Below are 19,978 nucleotides of genomic sequence, written 5' to 3'. Positions count from 1 at the left end.
AGCATCGGCTTGATGTCAAGAAAATCTCCCTCTAATCTGCCCCAACGAATGCCTTAACTCCAACCACAGAACAGCACCCAATATTGGACCACTGTGACAATCTATTTCCCAATCCAGCCTATCTTATGGCCCATCAAAGTGAGGTTGTTAATTTGTGCTAAATTATCATCAGGTCTGTGTTGACTTTTGAACCCTTAATTCTGATGGAGAGAAAAAGTAGACTTATTTTCGGTTGGTCTGGTATGGATTCAAGCTCCGGTTGTAGGGGTGAAAGGTCAGTTGTGTGTTTCACCCACAATGCTTGAGTGAGTTGTATTTTTTGCTATTTTTCCATAAGTGGCATACCTACAATGTGAACATTTTGCTGAACGTTAAAGAAGTATGAATATAAAACCTGTAGCACCCTGCTTCCTCCTTGAACTTCAGACACTCTTCCAGATTGTCCTTTCTTGGTTAGGAACTGGTGTTGATTCAGCTGATGGCTTTACAAGATTTCCTGCAATACCTCAGTGACTGCACTTCAAAAGTACACGACTTCATTGGCTGTAAACCACTTTGCAGTGTCCTGAGGTTGTGAAATGCGCTGTATAAATGCAAGTATTTTTTTTACAATGAATTAAAAATGGCAACAGTGAAATTGATGCCATTATTCAGTTTCATTGGGCACTGTTGATGAACAAATCTTGGCCCTAATATGCAGTCACAGTATGTTATAGGCTGCCTCCAGAAATTAACCTACTATGAGGGATTTTGCTGAATTTGCTTCTCCTGGCAATGTATTAGCAGCAAAAAAAAATATTTCAGCGTGGCAGCCAGCTGGCCACTGTGTGTTATGAGTATGTATCTGTCAACTCGTGTTCTTACCATTTAGTGTATCTGTTTCACAAAGCAGCCTTACCAGTAAAAACTTAGTACATCCAATACAATGGTCTACAAAACAAAGCAGCTTTTCAAAGAGCTTGAAGGATCTGTTTATAAATCTGCGCAGATTATTTTTAGACGAAAGAAAACGCGTGTTATTCATATTCCCAAAGCAATTAGCAGAGATTTAGAGGGAGGGGGAGGAAAAGGGTGTTTTTGTTTAGCAACAGTTAGAATTAAGGCTCAGATTGTACAAGAAATGCAGTGGCAATGCAGTGCGCCAGGGTTCCTATTTGTGCTCTTGCTTGGTCTATATATTTGGTTAAAGGTTGCCACAACAAAAAACCCTCCTACACCCAACCCCAGAAAAGAATTTGGGATGTGATTCACAACTCTGCCATTTACAAATGTAACAAATAGGGAATAGCACATAAATACGTAAAATCTGCCATGTCACACTTGTGTATATTATTTGTTTTTATATCTGATATGTTGATTTTTTAAATTATAATTAAAAAATCACACCAATTATAAGGTAAAAATTATTCTTCTGTGCAAAAAAATGCTTGCATTTATTTAGAGCCCTGTCACATTTCTCACAAATGTACCAGCGCAGTTCAGATGATTAATTTCTTTGCAGTACAGCCATGTTATATATGCAGTCACAGAAGTTGTTTTGCACACAGCAAAATTCCACAGCCAGTAATGAGATGCATGACCAGATCTTCTTGATGTTCTTCGAATGGCACCATGGGATCTTTCACATCCACCTCAACCAGAGGTGCAGGCAGATGGGAACTTCGTTTAATGCCTCACACAAGGGACTGCACTGCCAACCATGGTTTACTCAATCTTGCACTGAAGGGTCAGTCAGCCTGGATGATGAGCTCAAGTCCTGGAGTGGGGCTCAACCCCAAGACCTTTTGACCTTGATGGGAGTGCTACTAACACAACCAAGCTGACACTAGTTAGAGAATATGAAAACAGATGTGACTGGAATACTGAATTCATACCCAAGGAGACTTGGCCGACTATCATCTGTGCTCATGCACAAACAAATGACATCTACTCATGCAAGTATATACTGTACCTGCTTTCCCCTGCAAAAAAGTAATTTCTCAGTGAATCCAGAAAATATTGGTGTTGGGAAAGGGCTGACTGCACAAAATGAAATTGACAAGCTTTGTAACTTGTTCATAATTTGATCTCGAGTTGCACTATTATTTTTTTTTTTTTAAAAAGTATGTCCTTTAAGTCAACAACCATCAGCATAGTTCGTTCCTCTTGGGTGATTCTTTGATAAATAAACCATACTGTTCAGAGGGAAGAGTAGACAACAAAATTAAACACCCTTCTCATGTTACTCTGAAGTTTTCAGCAACCTAGGTGTTAAAGAAAGAAAAGAAATGAAAGAAAAGCCACTTGTGGCTGTGCTGGTGCTAACTCTTCAAATGCAACAAGAAAGGAAGTTAGGTTGAACCTTTAAGTCACTGGTTATGTCCCAGCTGGAGTATTGTGTCCAATTCTGGGCATCACACTTTAGGGAGAATGTCAAGGCCCTGGAAAGGGTGCAGAGGAGATTTACTAGATTGGCACCAGGGATAAGGGACTTCAGCATTGTGGAGAAACTGAGATTGTTCTCCTAAGAGCAGAGAAGATTAAGTGGAGCTTTAATAGAGATATTCAATATTATGAAGGGCTTTGATAGAGTAGTTAGGAGGAAACTGTTTCCACTGGCAGGAGGGTCAGTAACCAAAGGACACAGATTTAAGATAATTGGCAAACAAACCAGAAGGAAGTTGAGATTTTTTTTACACAGCGAGTGTTCTGATCTGGAATGTACTGCCTGAAAGGGTGATGGAAGTAGATTCAATAGAAACTTTCAAAAGGGAATTGGATAAATATTTGAAAAGGAAAAAATTGCAGGGTTACGGGGTAAGAGCAGGGGACTGGATTGCTCTTTCATGGCCAAATGACCTCCTGTGCTGTACGATTCTTTGATTTTATGAATACACTCCAATCTTCTTTCCTTGCCTTTTCCATGTTTCATTTTATTAAAAGATGTTATTGTCTCTGTCCCTCTAGCCACTTGTGGTAAAGCATTCCCTGTTCTAATAAACCGTCTGTGTGGAAACAATTTCTTCTCACATTGGTGTTATAAAGTAGACGTTTACTTAAGCTCCCAACTGGAATCCTATATATGGCCAAAGTCACATATTTTGCAAAGAATAATCTTGGTATAGCTGTGACTTTTGCAAATCCAAACTTTTCTCTGCACATCATAAAATTCAGGTCCAGTTTCTTTAGATTTGTAGATTTTCACGGCTATGTCAGCTGTGACCTGTACACTTGTTTATACTGTATTAACAGTCCGTACGTACATCATTTTTGTTTTAACTCTCACCTAATAAATAATGATTTAGCTGTGCGCTGGTATGCAAATCTAGTTATACATATTTTCCAATCCCTTGCTTTCCAGGCCCCTATATAAACTCTCCTAGTATCTAGTTTCCCCTATGCTTATCTCTCTGGTTCTTTATATAATCAAGAAGAAGTCAGAAGCTGTATTTCCAAACATATTCGTAAAAGTCTTTTGCTTAGACATTGCTTCTCATGAGGACTAACGCTGTGTAGAAAGGAAGACTTGCATTTATATAGCGCCTTTCACAACCTCAAGTTGTCCCAAAGCAGTTTACAGCCAATTAAGTACTTTTTGAAATAACAACAGAAAAAGCTGGAAATACTCAGCAGGCCAGGCAGCATCCGTGGAGAGAGAAACAGAGTTAATGTTTCAGGTCTGGGACCCTTCATCAGAACTGGAAAAAGCTGGAGATGTAACAGATATTAAGCAGGTGCAGAGACAGGGGGGGGGTGGGGTGGGGGTGGTTAGGAGGGGAGGAGGGAATTGAAATAACATCCTGTACTTTTGTAAGAGACAGGAAAGATAAAATGTTGCAAATGCGAGTGGCAAAAATCATACAGCATGAAAAATAGGGGCAGGGATAATTATCTGAAATTGTTGAACTCGATGTTGAGTCCGGCAGACTGTAAAGTGCCTAATCGAAAGATGAGGTGCTGTTCCTCAAGCTTACGATGAGCTTCATTGGAACAATGTAATAGGCCGAGGACAGAGAGATCAGAGTGGGAGTGAAGCGGTGAATTAAAGTGACAGGCGACCGGAAGCTCAGGGTCACCCGTACGGACTGAACGGAGGTGTTCCACAAAGCGGTCGCCCAATCTGCGTTTGGTCTCCCCAATGTAGAGGAGACCGAATCGTGAGCAGCGAATACAGTATATTAAATTGCAAGAAGTACAAGTAAATCGCTGTTTCACCTGGAAGGGGTGTTTGTGGCCCTGGACAGTGGGAAGGGAGGAGGCAAAAGGGCATGTGTCGCATCTCCTGTGCTTGCACGGGAAGGTGCCAGGTGAAGGAGAAGGGCTGTTGGGGGTGATTAAGGAGTGGACCAGGGTGTCGCGGAGGGAGTGGTCCCTTCAGAATGCTGAAAGGGGAGGTGAGGGGAAGATGTGTTTGGTGGTGGGATCACGTTGGAGGTGGCGGAAATGGCGGAGGATGATCCTTTGAATGTGGAGGCTGGTGGGGTGAAAGGTGAGGACAAGGGGAACCCTATCATGGTTCTGGGAGGGAGGGGAAAGGGTAAGAGCAGAAGTGCGGGAAATGGAACGGACACGGTCAAGGGCCGTGTCAACTACAGTACTGTTTGAAGTGTGGTCATTATTGTAATGTAGGAAACGCGGCAGCCAATTTGTGCACAGCAAGCTCCCACAAATGGCAATGTGATAATGATTAGATAATCTGTTTGTGATGTTGGTTGAGGAATAAATATTGCCAGGGACAATAGAGGTGTGGGAGAGGCAACTGCTCAGCCTGTACACCAGATGGTGCTGCACTGAGGATCTACTTCTCGATTGCATCTTAGTTGCTTCAGTGCAGGGATTCGTTTTGCTACACCCTAGGTCCCAGTGTAACTGCTATATGTAATGTCATTCCTTTTGCCTCTACTCCTGCACCCAACTTCTTCTGAACTCTGTGAATGAGATGGGTAATCTCACTGGGCTCCCCCGCTCCCAGTATCCAGCATCCCTCAGGGTTTCCCTGTAAAGGAGGCATGTAATCTCACTGGGCTACTCGGGATATGTATCTTCAAATAAGTATTAATGTGAATTGCACCAATACAATGACGTTCATGCATTTGGCTCCTCGTTACCACAGGAAGCCATTAAATTTCATCTCGAAAAGGAAGACCGCAAAATAGAAAATAAGGGGTCAGTACATTGAGCTTTTCTCTCCTGCCTTGATGTCGGTATGTCCCAGGCTGCCAGTTGTAGTGTGCAGCGCATGGCTTGATTTGAGTGTTCAGGGGTGGTGGCAGTTATTTTTTAAAACAAGGGGCTGAGGTGAAGGGAAGAAACAGTGAAAGTGCTGCTTGTTACATTAGCTTGAAAGTGATTTAGTTAAATTCGATTCTACGGTCTTAAATCTAAACAAAGTTAGCTACGTAGGTATGAGGGGCGAGTTGGCTGAGGTAGATTGGGAAACTACATTAAAAGGTGTGATGGTAGAGAAGCAATGGCTAGCAATTAAAGAAATAATACATAATTTAAAACAAATATACATTCCTTTTAAGGCACAAAAACCCCACAGGAATAATGGTCCAACCGTGGCTAACGAGAAGTTAAAGATGGAATTAGCTCAAAGGAAGAGGCTTATAATGTTGCCAAAAAGAGTAGTAAGCCTGAGGATTGGGAGGATTTTAGAATTCAGCAAAGGAGGACCAAGAAATTGATAAAGAAAGGGAAAATAGAATACAAGAGTAAACTAGTGAGAGACATAAAAACAGACTGTAAAAGCTTCTATAGGTATGTAAAAGGGAAAAGATTAGTGAAAATAAATGTGGGTCCCTTACAGGCTGAGACAGGAGAAATTATAATGGGGAATAAGGAAATGGCAGAGAAATTAAAGAAATACTTTGGCCGGATTTTTGCTGGTGCTCGGGGCGGGGTTGTAGGCGGGACATCCGGCAAAATCGCAAAGATTGACATCAAGTCGGAAACCCGCTGTCAAGCCACCTCCAAACAATCTTCCCAGGTGTCGTGTTCCCGATTTGTGCATGGACCCGACACCTAGCGGCGGGAAGAGGATTATAGGCACTTAACTGCTTGTTAGCAGGTTGTTAACAGGCAGTTAAGAGGCTTTTTGTCATTTTGACAGGTCCACTGCGGGCTTCCCGACGTCCGGACACCACGCCAGGTAAGCAAGGCGGATTTAACAAGGCCAATTGGCACAAAATCGCATCTGTGCATCTGATGTAGTTGGGGGCGGGACTGGAACCCAGAAGGCAGCTGTCCCGCCCCAAGCCACATCGATAGGAAAAATCGCGACCTTTGTATTTGTCTTCACGGAAGAAGACGCAAAAAACTTCCCGGAAATGGTGGAGAACCAAGGGTCTAGCGAGAATGAGGAACTGAAAGAAATTAGTATTAGTAAAAAAAAATAGTACTGATGAAATTAATGGAACTGAAAGCCGATAAATCCCCTGGACCTGATGACCTACATCCTAGGGTTTTGAAAGAGGTGATTGTAGAGATAGTGGATGCATTGGTTGTCATTTTACAAAATTCCATAGACTCTAGAACGGTTCCTGTGGATTGGAAGGTAGCAAATGTAACCTCACTATTTAAGAAAGAAGGGAGAGAGAAAACGGGGAACTACAGACCTGTTAGCCTGACATCAGCAGTAGGAAAAATGCTAGAATCTATTATTAAGAATATGGTAACAGGGCACTTAGAAAATAATAATAGGATTGGGCAGAGTCAACATGGATTTATGAAAGGGAACTCGTGTTTGGCAAATCATTTTTTTGAGAGTGTAACTAGCAGAATAGATAAGGGGGAACCAGTGGATGTGGTATATTTGGATTTTCAGAAGGCATTCAATAAGGTGCCACACAAGAGGTTATTAACATAGAAACATAGAAGATAGGAGCAGGAGTAGGCCATTCGGCCCCTCGAGCCTGCTCCGCCATTCAATGAGATCATGGCTGATCATCCAAATTCAGTACCCTGTCCCTGCCTTCTCCCCATATCCCTTGATCCCTTTAGCCTTAAGAAATATATCTAACTCCTTCTTGAATATATTTAATGAATTGGCCTCCACTGCCTTCTGTGGTAGAGAATTCCACAGGTTCATCACTCTCTGGGTGAAGAAATTCCTCCTCATCTCTGTCCTAAATGGCTTACCCCTTATCTTTAGACTGTGACCCCAGGTTCTGGACTCCCCGGCCATCGGGAACATCCTTCCTGCATCTAGTCTGTCTAGTCCTGTTAGAATTTTATAAGTTTCAATGAGATCCCCTCTAATTCTTCTAAACTCCTGCGAGTATAAGCCCAATCGACCCAATCTCTCCTCATACGTCATTCCTGCCATCTCAGGTATCAGTCTGGTGAATCTTCGCTGCACTCCCTCCATGGCAAGAACATCCTTCCTCAGATAAGGCGACCAAAACGGCACACAATACTCAAGGTGTGGTCTCACCAAGGCCCTGTACAACTGCAGCAAGATATCCTTGTTCCTGTACTCGAACCCTCTCGCTACGAAGGCCAACATACCATTTGCTGCCTTAACCGCCTGCTGCACCTGCATGCTTACCTTCAGCGACTGGTGCACAAGGACACCCAGGTCTCATTGCACTTCCCCTTCTCCCAATCTTTTGCCGTTCAGATAATAATCTGCCTTCCTGTTTTTGCCACCAAAGTGGATAACCTCGCATTTATCCACATTATACAGCATCTGCCATGCTTCTGCCCAATCACCCAACCTGTCCAAATCATACTCAAGTTTCTCGGCATCCTCCTCACAGCACACACGCCCACCTAGCTTTGTGTCGTCTGCAAACTTGGAGATATTACATCTAGTTCCCTCGTCTAGATCATTAATATATATATTGTGAATAGCTGGGGTCCTAGGACCGATCCCTGCTGTACCCCACTAGCCACTGCCTGCCACTCGGAAAAAGAGCCAGTTATTCCAACTCTTTGCTTCCTGTCTGCCAACCAGTTCTCTATCCAAATCAGTACCTTGCCTCCAATCCCATGTGCCTTAACTTTACACGCTAATCTCTTACTGTGATATCCGAGTGGTAAGGTCAGAAACTGAGAGAAGCGAGATATTAGGAACAAAACCCAACTGTTTAATAACACGGTGTAGCAGAGAAACATCTCTTACAGGCTGCAAGCAAAGCACACAATTCTTATTGCACGATGGCAAGATGGAGGATTCACCTCTGAGTCATACCCATAATGCCATGCCACATTACCGTATAAACTGATGTACCAGGACATTGAATACATGACCCATTACCTTAAAAACTGGTGAATGTGAACCCTTAATATTTGGCTCCATCTGGTGGATTCCTGGGACTAGGGACAGGGTCACTGGCAAGGCTTGGAAGCTAAGCAGAGCCAGGCCTGGTTAGTACCTGGAGGGGTGACCATCAGGGAAGACCAGGTGCAGAAGGTCACGGAAGGAGCCCCGAGGAGGGGCGGTTGGTGAGATAGGTCACGGAAGGAGCCCCGGGAGGGGTGGCTGGTGAGCAGGCCCGGGCGTTGGGCTGAAGATTGTCGGACAGGAGGAATGGTGGAAATGGAATGGCGGCGCGCACAGACGCAGCGGCTTTGCTTCTCCCAGGACGGTGCTATTTACGTTTAATGTTAATGTTATTTGTACTGGACTCATGGGAGCTTGCAAGATCACATTTCGTTGTTCATGTACTTGTGCATTGTACAATGACAATAAAGTTGAATTATTATTATTATTATTATTATTACATCCCAGATTACTATACTTGCGCAGGACCTTATCGAAAGCCTTCTAAAAGTCCAAATACATCACATCCACTGGTTCTCCCTTATCTATTCTACCAGTTACATCCTCAAAAAATTCCAGCAGATTAGTCAAGCACGATTTACCTTTTGTAAATCCATGTTGACTTTGTCCGATCCTATCACTGTTTTCCAAGTGCTCTGCTATTACATCTTTTATAATGGACTCTAGCATTTTCCCCACTACTGATGTCAGGCTTACTGGTCTATAATTCCCCGTTTTCTCTCTACCACCTTTTTTGAATAGTGGGGTAACATTAGCTACCCTCCAATCCATGGGAACTGTTTCAGAGTCTATCGAATTTTGGAAGATGACCAGCAATGCATCTACTATTTCTAGGGCCACTTCCTTAAGTACCCTAGGATGTAGATTATCAGGCCCTGGGGATTTATCGGCCTTCAATCCCGTCAATTTCCCTAATACCAGTTCCCTACAAATACTGATTTCTTTCAGTTCCTCCCCCTCATTAGACAGTATGTTCCCCGACATCTCTGGGAGGTTATTTGTGTCCTCCTTTGTGAAGACAGAACCAAAGTATGTATTTAATTGGTCTGCCATTTCTTTGTTCCCCATTATAAATTCCTCTGATTCTGACTGCAAGGGACCTACGCTTGACTTCACCAATCTTTTTCTCTTCACAATCTGTAAAAGCTTTTAGTCAGTTTTTATGTACCCTGCAAGCTTACTCTCGTACTCTATTTTCCCCCTCTTAATTAATCCCTTTGTCCTCCTTTGCTGAATCCTAAACTGCTCCCAATCCTCAGGTTTGCTGCTTTTTCTGGCCAATTTATATGTCCTCTCCTTGGATCTTATGCTATCCCTAATTTCCCTTGTTAGCCACGGTTGAGTCAACTTTTTTGTTTGATTTTTATGCCAAACAGGGATGAACAAATTCTGTAGTTCATCCATGCGATCTTTGAATGTTTATCCACTGTCAACCCTTTGAGTAACATTTCCCAATCAATCCTACCCAAATTGCGCCTCATACTATTGTAGTTTCCTTTATTTAAATTCAGGACCCTAGTCTCCGAGTCAACGACTTCACTCTCCATCTTAATGAAGAATTCTATCATATTATGATCGCTCTGACCCAAGGGGCCTCATACAACAAGATTGCTAAATAATCCTTTCTCATTACATAATACCCAGTCTAAGATGGCCTGATCTCTAGTTGGTTCCTCGACATATTGGTCCAGGAAACCATCCTGTATACATTCTAGGAATTCCTCCTCCACAGTATTGTTACTAATTTGGTTAGCCCAATCTATATGTAGATTAAAGTCACCCATGATAACTGCTGTGCCCTTATTGCACGCGTCTCTAATTTCCCGTTTAATGCCATCCCCAACCTCCGCATTACTGTTTGGTGGTCTGTATACCACTCCCACTAATGTTTTCTGCCCCTTGGTATTTCTCAGTTCTACCCATACAGATTCCACATCATCAGAGCTAATATCCTTTCAATTGTGTTAATCCCCTCTTTAACCAGCAATGCTACCCCATCTCCTTTTCCTTTTTGCCTATCTTTCCTGAATATTGAATACCCCTGGATGTTGAGTTCAAAATTAGGGCTCATAGGATTGGAGGTAATATACTAGCATTGATTGGGGATTGGTTAACGGACAGAAAACAGGGAGTAGGAATAATTGGGTCATTTACGGGTTGGCAGGCTGTAACTCGTCGGGTACTTCAATGATCAGTGCTTGGGCCTCAGCGATTCACAATCTATATCAATGATTTGGATGAACCGACCAAATGTAATATGTCCAAGTTTGCTGATGATACAAAGCTGGATTGGAATGTAAGTTGTAAGGAGAATGCAAGGAGGCTTCAAGGGGATATAGACAGGCTAAGTGAGTGGACAAGAACATGGCAAATGGAATATAAGGTGGAGAAATGTGAAGTTATCCACTGGTAGGAAAAAATGGAAAAGTAGTGTATTTTTTAAATGGTGAGAGATTGGGAAATGTTGGTGTTCAGAGGGACCTGGGTGTCCTTGTACATGAATCACCGAAAAATAGGAAAGCAAATGGTATGTTGGCCTTTATTACAAGAGGATTTAAGTATAAGAGTAAAGACGTCTTACTGCAATTATATAGGGCCCTGGTGAGACCACACCTGGAGTATTGTGTACAGCTTTGGTCTCCTTACCTAAGGAAGGATATACTTGCGATAGAGGGAGTGCAACGAAGATTCACCAGACTGGTTCCTGGGATGGGGGGATTGTCCTATGAGGAGAGATTGAGTAGACAAGGCCTATATTCTCTCGAGTTTAGAAGAATGAGAGGTGGTCTCATTGAAACATACAAAATTCTTACAGGGTTTGACAGGGTAGATGCAGGGTGTATGTTTCCCCTGGCTGGGGAGTCTAGAATCAGGGGTCACAGTCTCAGAATAAGGGTTGACCATTTAGGACTGAGATGAGGAGAAATTTCTTCACTCAAAGGGTGGTGAATCGTTGGAATTCGCTACCCCAGAGGGCTGTGGAGGCTCAATCATTGAGTATGTTCAAGACAGAGATCGATAGATTTTTGGATATTAAGGAAATCAAGGGATATGGGGATAGTGCAGGAAAATGGAGATGAGGTAGAAGATGAGCCATGATCTTATTGAATGGCAGAGCAGGCTCGAGTGGCCAAATGGCCTACTCCTGCTCCTATTTCTTATCATCTTACGTTCTTATGATGATGGGAGAGCTAATGGTCGTTGGTACTGTAGGTTAGGTGACGCACAAATATCAATCTATTGCAGCAGAATTTGTGGCACTGAAAATGGACAGCACAATATGGGAGCACTATAATAAAATAATGATTGAAGGAAGCAATTAGAAAGCACCAGAAGTGAGTGAAACGAAGTTGAAATTTTTTAAGTTTAATTCGTTACTTGTTTCCTGTTGCATTAGCCTGTGCAGAGACTTTCTATTTCCTTCTTTCCTTCCGCTCACACACTTTCTGGTACACGCTCGTTCTCTCTCTTTCACTCCTCTCACATGTATATACACACGCACACCGCTCTATCTCTTTGCCTTGAGCCAAATTTCATTTTTCCTTTGGCTTATGCCTCTGTTGCCTCACCTGGCTCAATTCTGCAGGCTCGGTTTTCTGCTCCTCCACTGGAACTTTTCACTCTTCACTCAGCTACCTTGGATCCATTCCTTTTGACGCTTGTCCTGCTCTAAAATCTGCCCCCATGCTGCTGTACGATATCTGCTTAGCTTCAATCTGCTTTCTTCTGCTGGCCCACCACAGGCCTGACTTTAACTTTGGACTCTTTTATATTGTCTCCTCTCTGTTCTCCCTTTACGACAAGGGCTTGTCTCTCCTAATCTCCCAAAGCTCTGTACAATGAATTCCCTTTGTGAACATTCACATACGCATTTTGGCTGCTGCTCCGGACTCGATGTTATTACTTGTGTCAGCCATGGCTCAGTGGGTAGCACCCTTGCCTCTGAGTCAGAAGGTTGTAGGTTCCTGTCTCGCTCCAGAGACTCGAGCATTAAATCTGGGCTGACAGTTCAGTGCCGTACTGAGGGAGTGCTGCACTGTAGGAGGTGCTGTCTTTCGGATGAGACATAAAACTGAGGCCCCGTAAAAGCACTTTACAGCCAATTACTTTTGAAGTGTAGTCACTGTTGTAAAGTAGGATACACAGCAACCAATTTGAGCACAGCAAAGTCCCACAGACAGCAATGTGATAATGACCAGATAATCTGTTTTAGTGATGTTGCTTGAGGGATAAATATTGGCCAGGACACCGGGGAGAACTCCCCTGTTCCTCTTTGAATGGTGTCATGGGACCTTTTACATCCAACTGAGAGCTGAAATCCTCATCCATGTCTTAGCTACATCCAGACTCAACTATTCCGATGCCTCCCCGTTCTCCATGCTCTGTAACATCACCTTATCTAAAACTCTGCTGCCCCTATCCTATTCCACATCCAAGTCCCACTCGCCCATCCCCTCTATCCTTACTGACCTACATTGGTTCTGGGTCCCCCAATACCCCAAAATGTAATATTCTCATCTTAAATAAAATCCCTGCAAGGCCTCATCTCCATATCTCTGTAACCTCTTCCAGGCCTCAACCCCCAACTCCCTTCCCCCTCAAACTCTCTGTTCCTCTGTCCTGTTGTGCATCCCCTCTCCCCATTGCCCCACCATTGGCTTGATTTCAGCTATCTAGGCCCCACTCTTTGGGATTCTTTCATTTTCATTCCTAGTCTCTCTCTCTCTCTCTTTCATTGTCTCAACTTTCTGTCTCTGTTTCTTGTGACTCTGTCTGTCTCTCCCTTTTTCTGTCTACCTGTCTTTCCCTCCCCCCTCTCTCTCTCCTTTTTTCCCTCCTCCTCTCCCCCCCCCCCCCCCCCCCCCCCCCCCACTGGAGAGACTCATTCGAAGGACTACACTGTAACTCACTGCTTGCCTGTTGTTCTACTTGTAATTGTGGGGAAGTGAAATGCTGAGACGGTGGAAGATTGGCCACAGCTCAAATATTTCAAGGCCAGAAGGTGATGTCCCTGTGAGCATTCTACTTAACCAACAGCTGGATTATACAAGGCCAAACAGATCTGCTGTCTGTCCTTTGAGTAGGTTGTTGCTGATGATCAGTGAATTCCCCCTTCTCCCCCAAGGAGTAATTAAAACTGTTTTTAAAGCACATCAATACACTTTTTAATGAAGTACTTTCTGTTATTCTAACACTACGATGTTTATATTGGCTAGCAGTCCGGAATGCCAACAGAAAGGTGTTGGAATTTCTTCTGCACTGCCAATTTTGGCTGAAATCATTACAAAGGAGTCCAGTGGCTCATCATTGACTGGTAGTAATATTCAAGAATCTTACAATGTTATGTAGTGAGGGAAGTTTCTTGTAGTTTCTTATTTTAGAAAAACAAATTGGTAATAAAGCGTATCCAAAATATCTGCAGGTCTGCATCAGCATTGAATAAATGTTGGTCTACTTGCCTCTGTTCAGATCAACTGAAGCATCACACTCATACTATACTAAGTAGGATTGCCAATCCTGGAGATTATTGAACCCGCATATATGTTTACCTGTAACTCAACACTGGGGCCAGTTTTTGTGTTGACTATGCAATGTTGAGTTTCAGGTGAGCCAAAGGTTTCCTTCTCCTTCGATGCAATTTACAGGGGCTGACGTGTTGCCCTGCATCCTCCTGCTACTCCCTACACTCAACAAATACACTGATTGCACAGGCATCGGGGAAAACTAGTCCCAATCAGTGTGGGCATTACTGGAACTGCACGTGTTCAAAATAAATTATTAGCTCAAAAGAAATCTCTTTCAGGCGTAGTCATGGTAGGGCTGAGGACAGAACATCCCTATTCTGTGCAACATTTCCAGGAATGAAATGGGCATTGCAAACAATCTGCAGGGCCAATTTGGAATCTAGACTCAGACATTGGCAGTTGTGGCTTTTGGCAATTGCTTGTGCACATGTATTACATTTGCATTAAAAGAACATCTTTAGCCAGCCTGTTGTCTCTTGCTGGTGTTGCCACTTCTGATAATCTTGATGTCCTTTTTTTATGTAAGAGAAGCTTTGTCCATGGTAAGATCATGTTACAAATGGTGACAGTGTTGCCCAATATTTTAAACATGGGGCCTGGCAGCCTCCCATGGTCAATATTTTTAACAAAGTGCATTTGAAGCCCTTTTGGCAGGAATGCTTTTCAAGGCAAGAATGTTCCTTTTGCCTGAAGTTTACTGTCATTTCTACGGCACCTTTCACGACCACCAGACGTCCCAAAGCGCTTTACAGCCAATTAAGTACTTTTTGGAGTGTGGTCACTGTTGTAATGTAAGAAACGTGGCAGCCAATTTGTTCACAGTAAGGTCCCACAAACAGCAATGAGATAATGACCAGATCATCTGATTTAGTGACGTTTGTTGAGGGATAAATAATGGCCAGGAAACCAGGGAGAACTCCCCTGCTCTTCTAAATAGTGCCAGGGGATCTTTTACATCTACCTGAGGGCAGACAAGACCTCAGTTTAACGTCTCATCCGAAAGATGGCAACTCTGACAGTGCAGCACTGCACTAGAGTGTCATCCTTGCTTATGTGCTTAAGTCTCGAGTGTGGCTCAGAGACGAGAGTGCTACCAACTGAGGTGTTGCTGGAATTCATTGCCTCAAACTGGCGCCCCATCCACCAGTAATATTAGTCAGATTTCATATGCAAGCAGACTAAGCAGATCATATTCAGTACTAATGCAAATTATATAATATCCAAGTAATTGCACATTTGTGTTTGCTCACTTATCTGGTTTATTGGCTCTGCACTTGTAGTCGGTGGCGTAGGTAAGGAGTACGCCTCCGAACGAAATCTGCACTTGCCTCGTGTGAAGCTCCAAGCGAAAACTTGCTTTGAAACGCTGTAGAGGTGTGCGCAATGTAGTTGTGCACGGATCCCAGGGGCACACCATTGTGCATAAGCGTTCCTGGGATCACGTGGGGCGGTGCTCCTTTCGCTAGCCAATCAGGAAACATGTCAACTCGACATCAAAGAATGGTGTGATACTAATTCTATTTATTTGACAAGTACAGTACTTGGCTTTAAAAAGCACAGGGAATACTTTGGCGTAAGTACAGTTATTTACTGGATAACTCTGCAAGATTAAAAAAAATTAAACTATCTCATCCTCAAACTAAGCCTTTACAGCTGCTTGGTAGGTTCTTTCACCTGTTCGTTTTTAATTATTATGGCCCTGAAATTGCAGTTTTCTCATTTACCACCCACCCCATGCCTTATGCTGTGCAAACAGGCTCCTGTGCCTGTTTACACCAGCTGTAAAATTTTCCAGCGTAATTGCACAGTTGGTGGCTAATTAGCCCAACTTTTCACCAGCAATGAGGATTGAAAGTCGCAGCGGATAATCTTTCTATGCAAGTGGATGCGGAAATCCTGAACTTGCGGCAGTATGATGGCGTCCTCTGAGAGTACACCGTCGTACCGATCGCAAATTCAGGGCCAATATGTTTTACAAAAAGTCACAATGCTTTGGTAGGGACAGAAGTTCAGTTCCTTGACTTGGCATTCCATTTGTGCAATGATGGGGGCAAACAAGTGACAACGATGTCTGCAAAAGGTGGTAGAATCTTGGGAACCTTCATGACAGCTCAGCCCTACTTGTCACTGTTGGCAATATTAGTATTCCACAAAGTTTATATCTATCCAGTGATGGCTGTGTTTGACTGCCTGTGATAAGGATAGCCTGCACTGTGGTAGTCTCTACTTTCTCAAGCATTGTAAAGAAGTGACAAGGCTGCAATACTTGTATACGCCAAATATGGCCTTGTGCGCTTCCCGATTTTTCATCTCTCCGAGGTTAGCTGCCTCGGCCCTAAGCTCTGGAATTGCATCCCTAAACCTCTCTGCTTCTGTGCCTCTCTCTCTCCCTTTCAGATACTCCTTAAATCCCACCACTTTCCCGTTCTAATATCTTCTTATTTGGCTCCGTGTGAAATGTTATTTAATAACATTCTTGTGAAGCGGAGTGGTACGTTTTACTATGGTAAAGGCGCTATATAAATACAAGTTGTTGTTATGCCAAAGCTTATCAATCACTTGCTTGACTAGGACTCCTTTAGTGTGTGCTTGCCTTTGGGACTGCTGTTCCCTTTTGGTACCTTGTATAATGTGTCTCAAGTCTTTTTATGCTTAACTCAACTAGTAAAATCAATATCATGAGATGCATCCTTAGTACATTTGTTTGTCTGCACATGTGTTATGCCACCTACTACATACAAAAACCATTCCACTAATTGGATTAATAGTGATGTGTAAGATCCCTTGCTCATAAACACAGGTAACAAATTAACATTTGCAAAGATGCCAATGGGAACCATCAAGGTTCGTAAACAAATACTATTTGTAAATTTTTTTAAACTTGTTTTTAAAATCATTGAATTTCCAATCCGAAATAAGGTGGTCATTTTTCTCCTGGTTTCATTTATGCCTAAATTGGTTATAGTTCGCCTTGTTGAAATGGGCAGTCCGAACTGACTTTATGATCTTGTCCATGCACTTGAGGCTTAAATATTACGTGAAATTCAAAGCTTATTATAACAAAGAAATGGTGAGACAAGCTGAATTACATTTTACAATTTTATTTTATGTCGATTCTTTTATGAAGATTTCTTATTTAAAAAAAAAGGCAAAATAAAGATTGTAAAGTATTTTATTAACAGTTTGCAATACAGAACTTCTTGGAAGTTCTATCTATAGTTTTGCCTAATATTATAAATCAAATCAATTAAATTATTTGCCTTGGTTAACTAATCCTGCTGTTGAAACACTTGCCTGAGATTCTAAGATTCCTCCTGTTTATATGTTTGATTGAATTCACCAGTTAGTTTTGCATTTACTGTAGGAAGTGCAAAAGGTGGCGCATAGAGGTGTATTTCAAAACAGAACTACAGTGAATCATACATGCCAATCTCGAGAACTAACAAAAGTTTACCAACATCAAGTAGGTAGACACACAGCCCCTAACAATCTCCTGATGGAATTCTTGTATAACCATCTGTCTCTCCTAATCTTACAGGGAGCGAACTGGGCACCGACAGACGATGTAAGAACAGACCACTCAGGACTGACGGACAAGCATTCAAAATGTGCTTTCGGGTATGGTGAATCAATTAGTATCGAAGAGCTGAACTCGATGACTGGTTTTCTTTGTGGGAGGAAAGATACCCCGTGTTGCCCTTCTTCCCTTTATTTTTGTGAAGTGTGATTTTTTTTCTCTCTGTCAGGTATCTAGTCCTTTTGCCATTCGTTATCTTAACTTTCTGAAGGGGTGTAGCTACGTTAGTTGTTGCAAAATTTATAAAGTTGTTTCCATACGAGCCAATTGGTGTATGGAGCACCCCAGGGAAGACTCTTTCTTGTCCTCGAGCTGAGGGTGATAGGAGGGGAAGCTTTGTTTCCTCACCTACCACTCAATGGCAAACTATACATAGTACTCTGTGTCAGTGAGTTTGGCTTGTTTAATCATTCTCATTTCTTCTCGAATGTCTTTTATTAGCCCCAATTATTAAAATTATTGACTGTTTTCCAGTTTCTCTTTGTAAGGGAAAGCTTCACACCCAGTTGTCACCATGGTTTTTTGCTACCTTATGTAGGATAACACATTGATGTGGAGTTTCACCAAAAAGGCCTTTATTAAAAACAATTTGCTGATACTAAGGAGCAAGTCTCCACGAGCCAGTCGAGTGGTGTTGGTAGTGTGACACCGTACAGTGGTAGGGCATGAGTCTCAATTTCAGCTCCTTGTCAGTGGAGGAAGGCCAATGTCACTCTCTGTCTCTGTCACTGTCTCTCTCCCTGTGTTTCTTTCTCTTTCTCTGTCTCTCTGCCAGTTTGCGCACAGCAAGCTCCTGCAACCAGCACTGTGGTGATGGCCATCTAATCTGTTTTTAGTGATGCTGAGTGAGAGATAAATATTGGCCAGGACACCAGGGATACTCGCCTGCTCTTCCTCAAAATAATGCCATGACATCCCTTACGTCCATCTTAGAGAGCAGACGGGGCCTTGGTTTAACATCTCATCTGAAAGACGGCACCTCCAACTGTGCAGCACTCCCTCAGCACTGCACTGGGAGTGTCAGCCTAGATTTTGGTGCTCAAGTCTCTGGAGTGGGGCTTGAACCCACAACCTTCTGACGCTGAGGCGAGAGTGCTACCCACTCAGCCACGCCTGACACATATGACACAAAGAATGGGATGGGGAGAAAATATAACAAAAGTGCTGTCTAGCTGCTGTATTTCCATCACAAAATGGAAGTTATCTCTTTCACCTAAACCATCACAAAATGATGCTCACAGCGATGTTGAGGAATTGCAACCCTAACGTTCAAGAACACCCTGGCTTAGAGACTGATGTTTTACTAACGTAATAGCAAAACACTGCGGATGCTGGAAATCTGAAATAACAACAGAAAGTGCTGGAATCACTCAGCACGTCAGGCAGCATCGAGGAGAGAGAAACAGAGTCAACGTTTCGGGTTGAATCCTTTGGACGAAGGGTTCGACCCGAAACATTGACTCTGTTTCTCTCTCCTCGATGTTGCCTGACCTGAGTGTTTCCAGCACTTTCTGTTGTTATTTTTGATATTTTACTAACGTTCTCCCATCCTCCCCCTTCCCCAGCCCCACCCACACCCAACATAGCCTTGAAAATGGTACCTTTTACCTCATGGGGAAGTATGGCATCTCTCCTTATCTTTCTGCATTTCCTCATGAGGAAAATAAACTGATAAAGTTACTAATGACTTTCATTTCCTGCTAACAAGTGAGCTATCAGTTGCTCCTCCATTCAGAGCCATTGGGCTCGAATTTCCAAGCCCCGTGGAGGCGGGAGTGGGGGGAAAATTGCAGAATTGGGGAGCATGAACCCTTCCCGCCCACAACCCGCCTCCATGCCCGTTTCCCAGGAGGCGGGTACCCGACCTGTGCTGGGAGCCGCCTCCCCGAAGCGGGAAGGGGATCAGTGCCAATTAACTGCCTGTTAACAGGTAGTTAACAGGCAGTTTTTGGCCTAATCCCTATTTTTAGCCCTGAAGTGTGGGCTGCCCGACGGCTCCAAACCATGCCAAGTTAGCGAGGTGGACCGTCGGGCTGAAGGGTTTGGAGGGTTCGAGATGTCCGGTGTTCAGGTGAGTGATGGGTGCATGAGTGCAGAGGCAAGTGTGTTTGGTGTGTGTAAAGTGTTTAAATAAGTTTTACTTACCTTTACTTACTAATGCAGGCTTCCTTCCTTCAGGTCTCGGGAGTTCCTCATCTCACCGGCACAGAAAGCAGAACGGCCGCGAGCTGTCAAAATTTGCAGCATTCTGCTTTCTGTTCTGGAGAGATTTCTAACTGAGTCTGTGGAGAAGGACTCAAGTTAGAAGTCAGATTGTCAGTGTTTGACAGCTTCACAGAGCTGTCAAACGCTGATATTTCATCTGTCAAAAGCTCTTGACAGATGAAATGTCAATCCCTGACGTCACCTGTAACCGGGTGTCCCTTAATTGGCCTGCTGAGCCCGCCCAGCGGGCTCAACAAGGTCAATCAAGGGAAAATCGAGTGGGTTGGCCACAAATCGATGGAGGCGGGACTACAACCCAAAAAGTGGGAGTCCCGCCTCCATCACATCCCCATTGACAAAATCCAGCCCATTGTGTTTGTTTTTGTGCCTCTGACTGCTCTAACT

The 19,978-nt window shown here is 43.3% G+C and overlaps 1 protein-coding gene across 2 annotated transcripts in view; it reads left to right on the top strand.

Moving 5' to 3' along the window:
• The window catches only part of LOC147119992 (partitioning defective 3 homolog B-like), a 1,739,115-nt gene that overhangs the window by 865,733 nt on the left and 853,404 nt on the right, over positions 1–19,978 (top strand). For both annotated transcript variants that reach the window (XM_085985464.1, XM_085985463.1), the window contains exon 5: positions 17,330–17,409. In XM_085985464.1, the coding sequence (XP_085841590.1) occupies positions 17,330–17,409 (80 nt within the window). The remainder of the gene's footprint in view (positions 1–17,329; positions 17,410–19,978) is intronic.

Source organism: Somniosus microcephalus, chromosome 4, assembly GCF_052327205.1.
Source record: "Somniosus microcephalus isolate GS21.2 chromosome 4, FLI_Smic_1.0, whole genome shotgun sequence".
NCBI classification, from domain to species: domain Eukaryota; kingdom Metazoa; phylum Chordata; class Chondrichthyes; order Squaliformes; family Somniosidae; genus Somniosus; species Somniosus microcephalus.
This window is presented reverse-complemented; position numbering and strand designations above follow the sequence as displayed.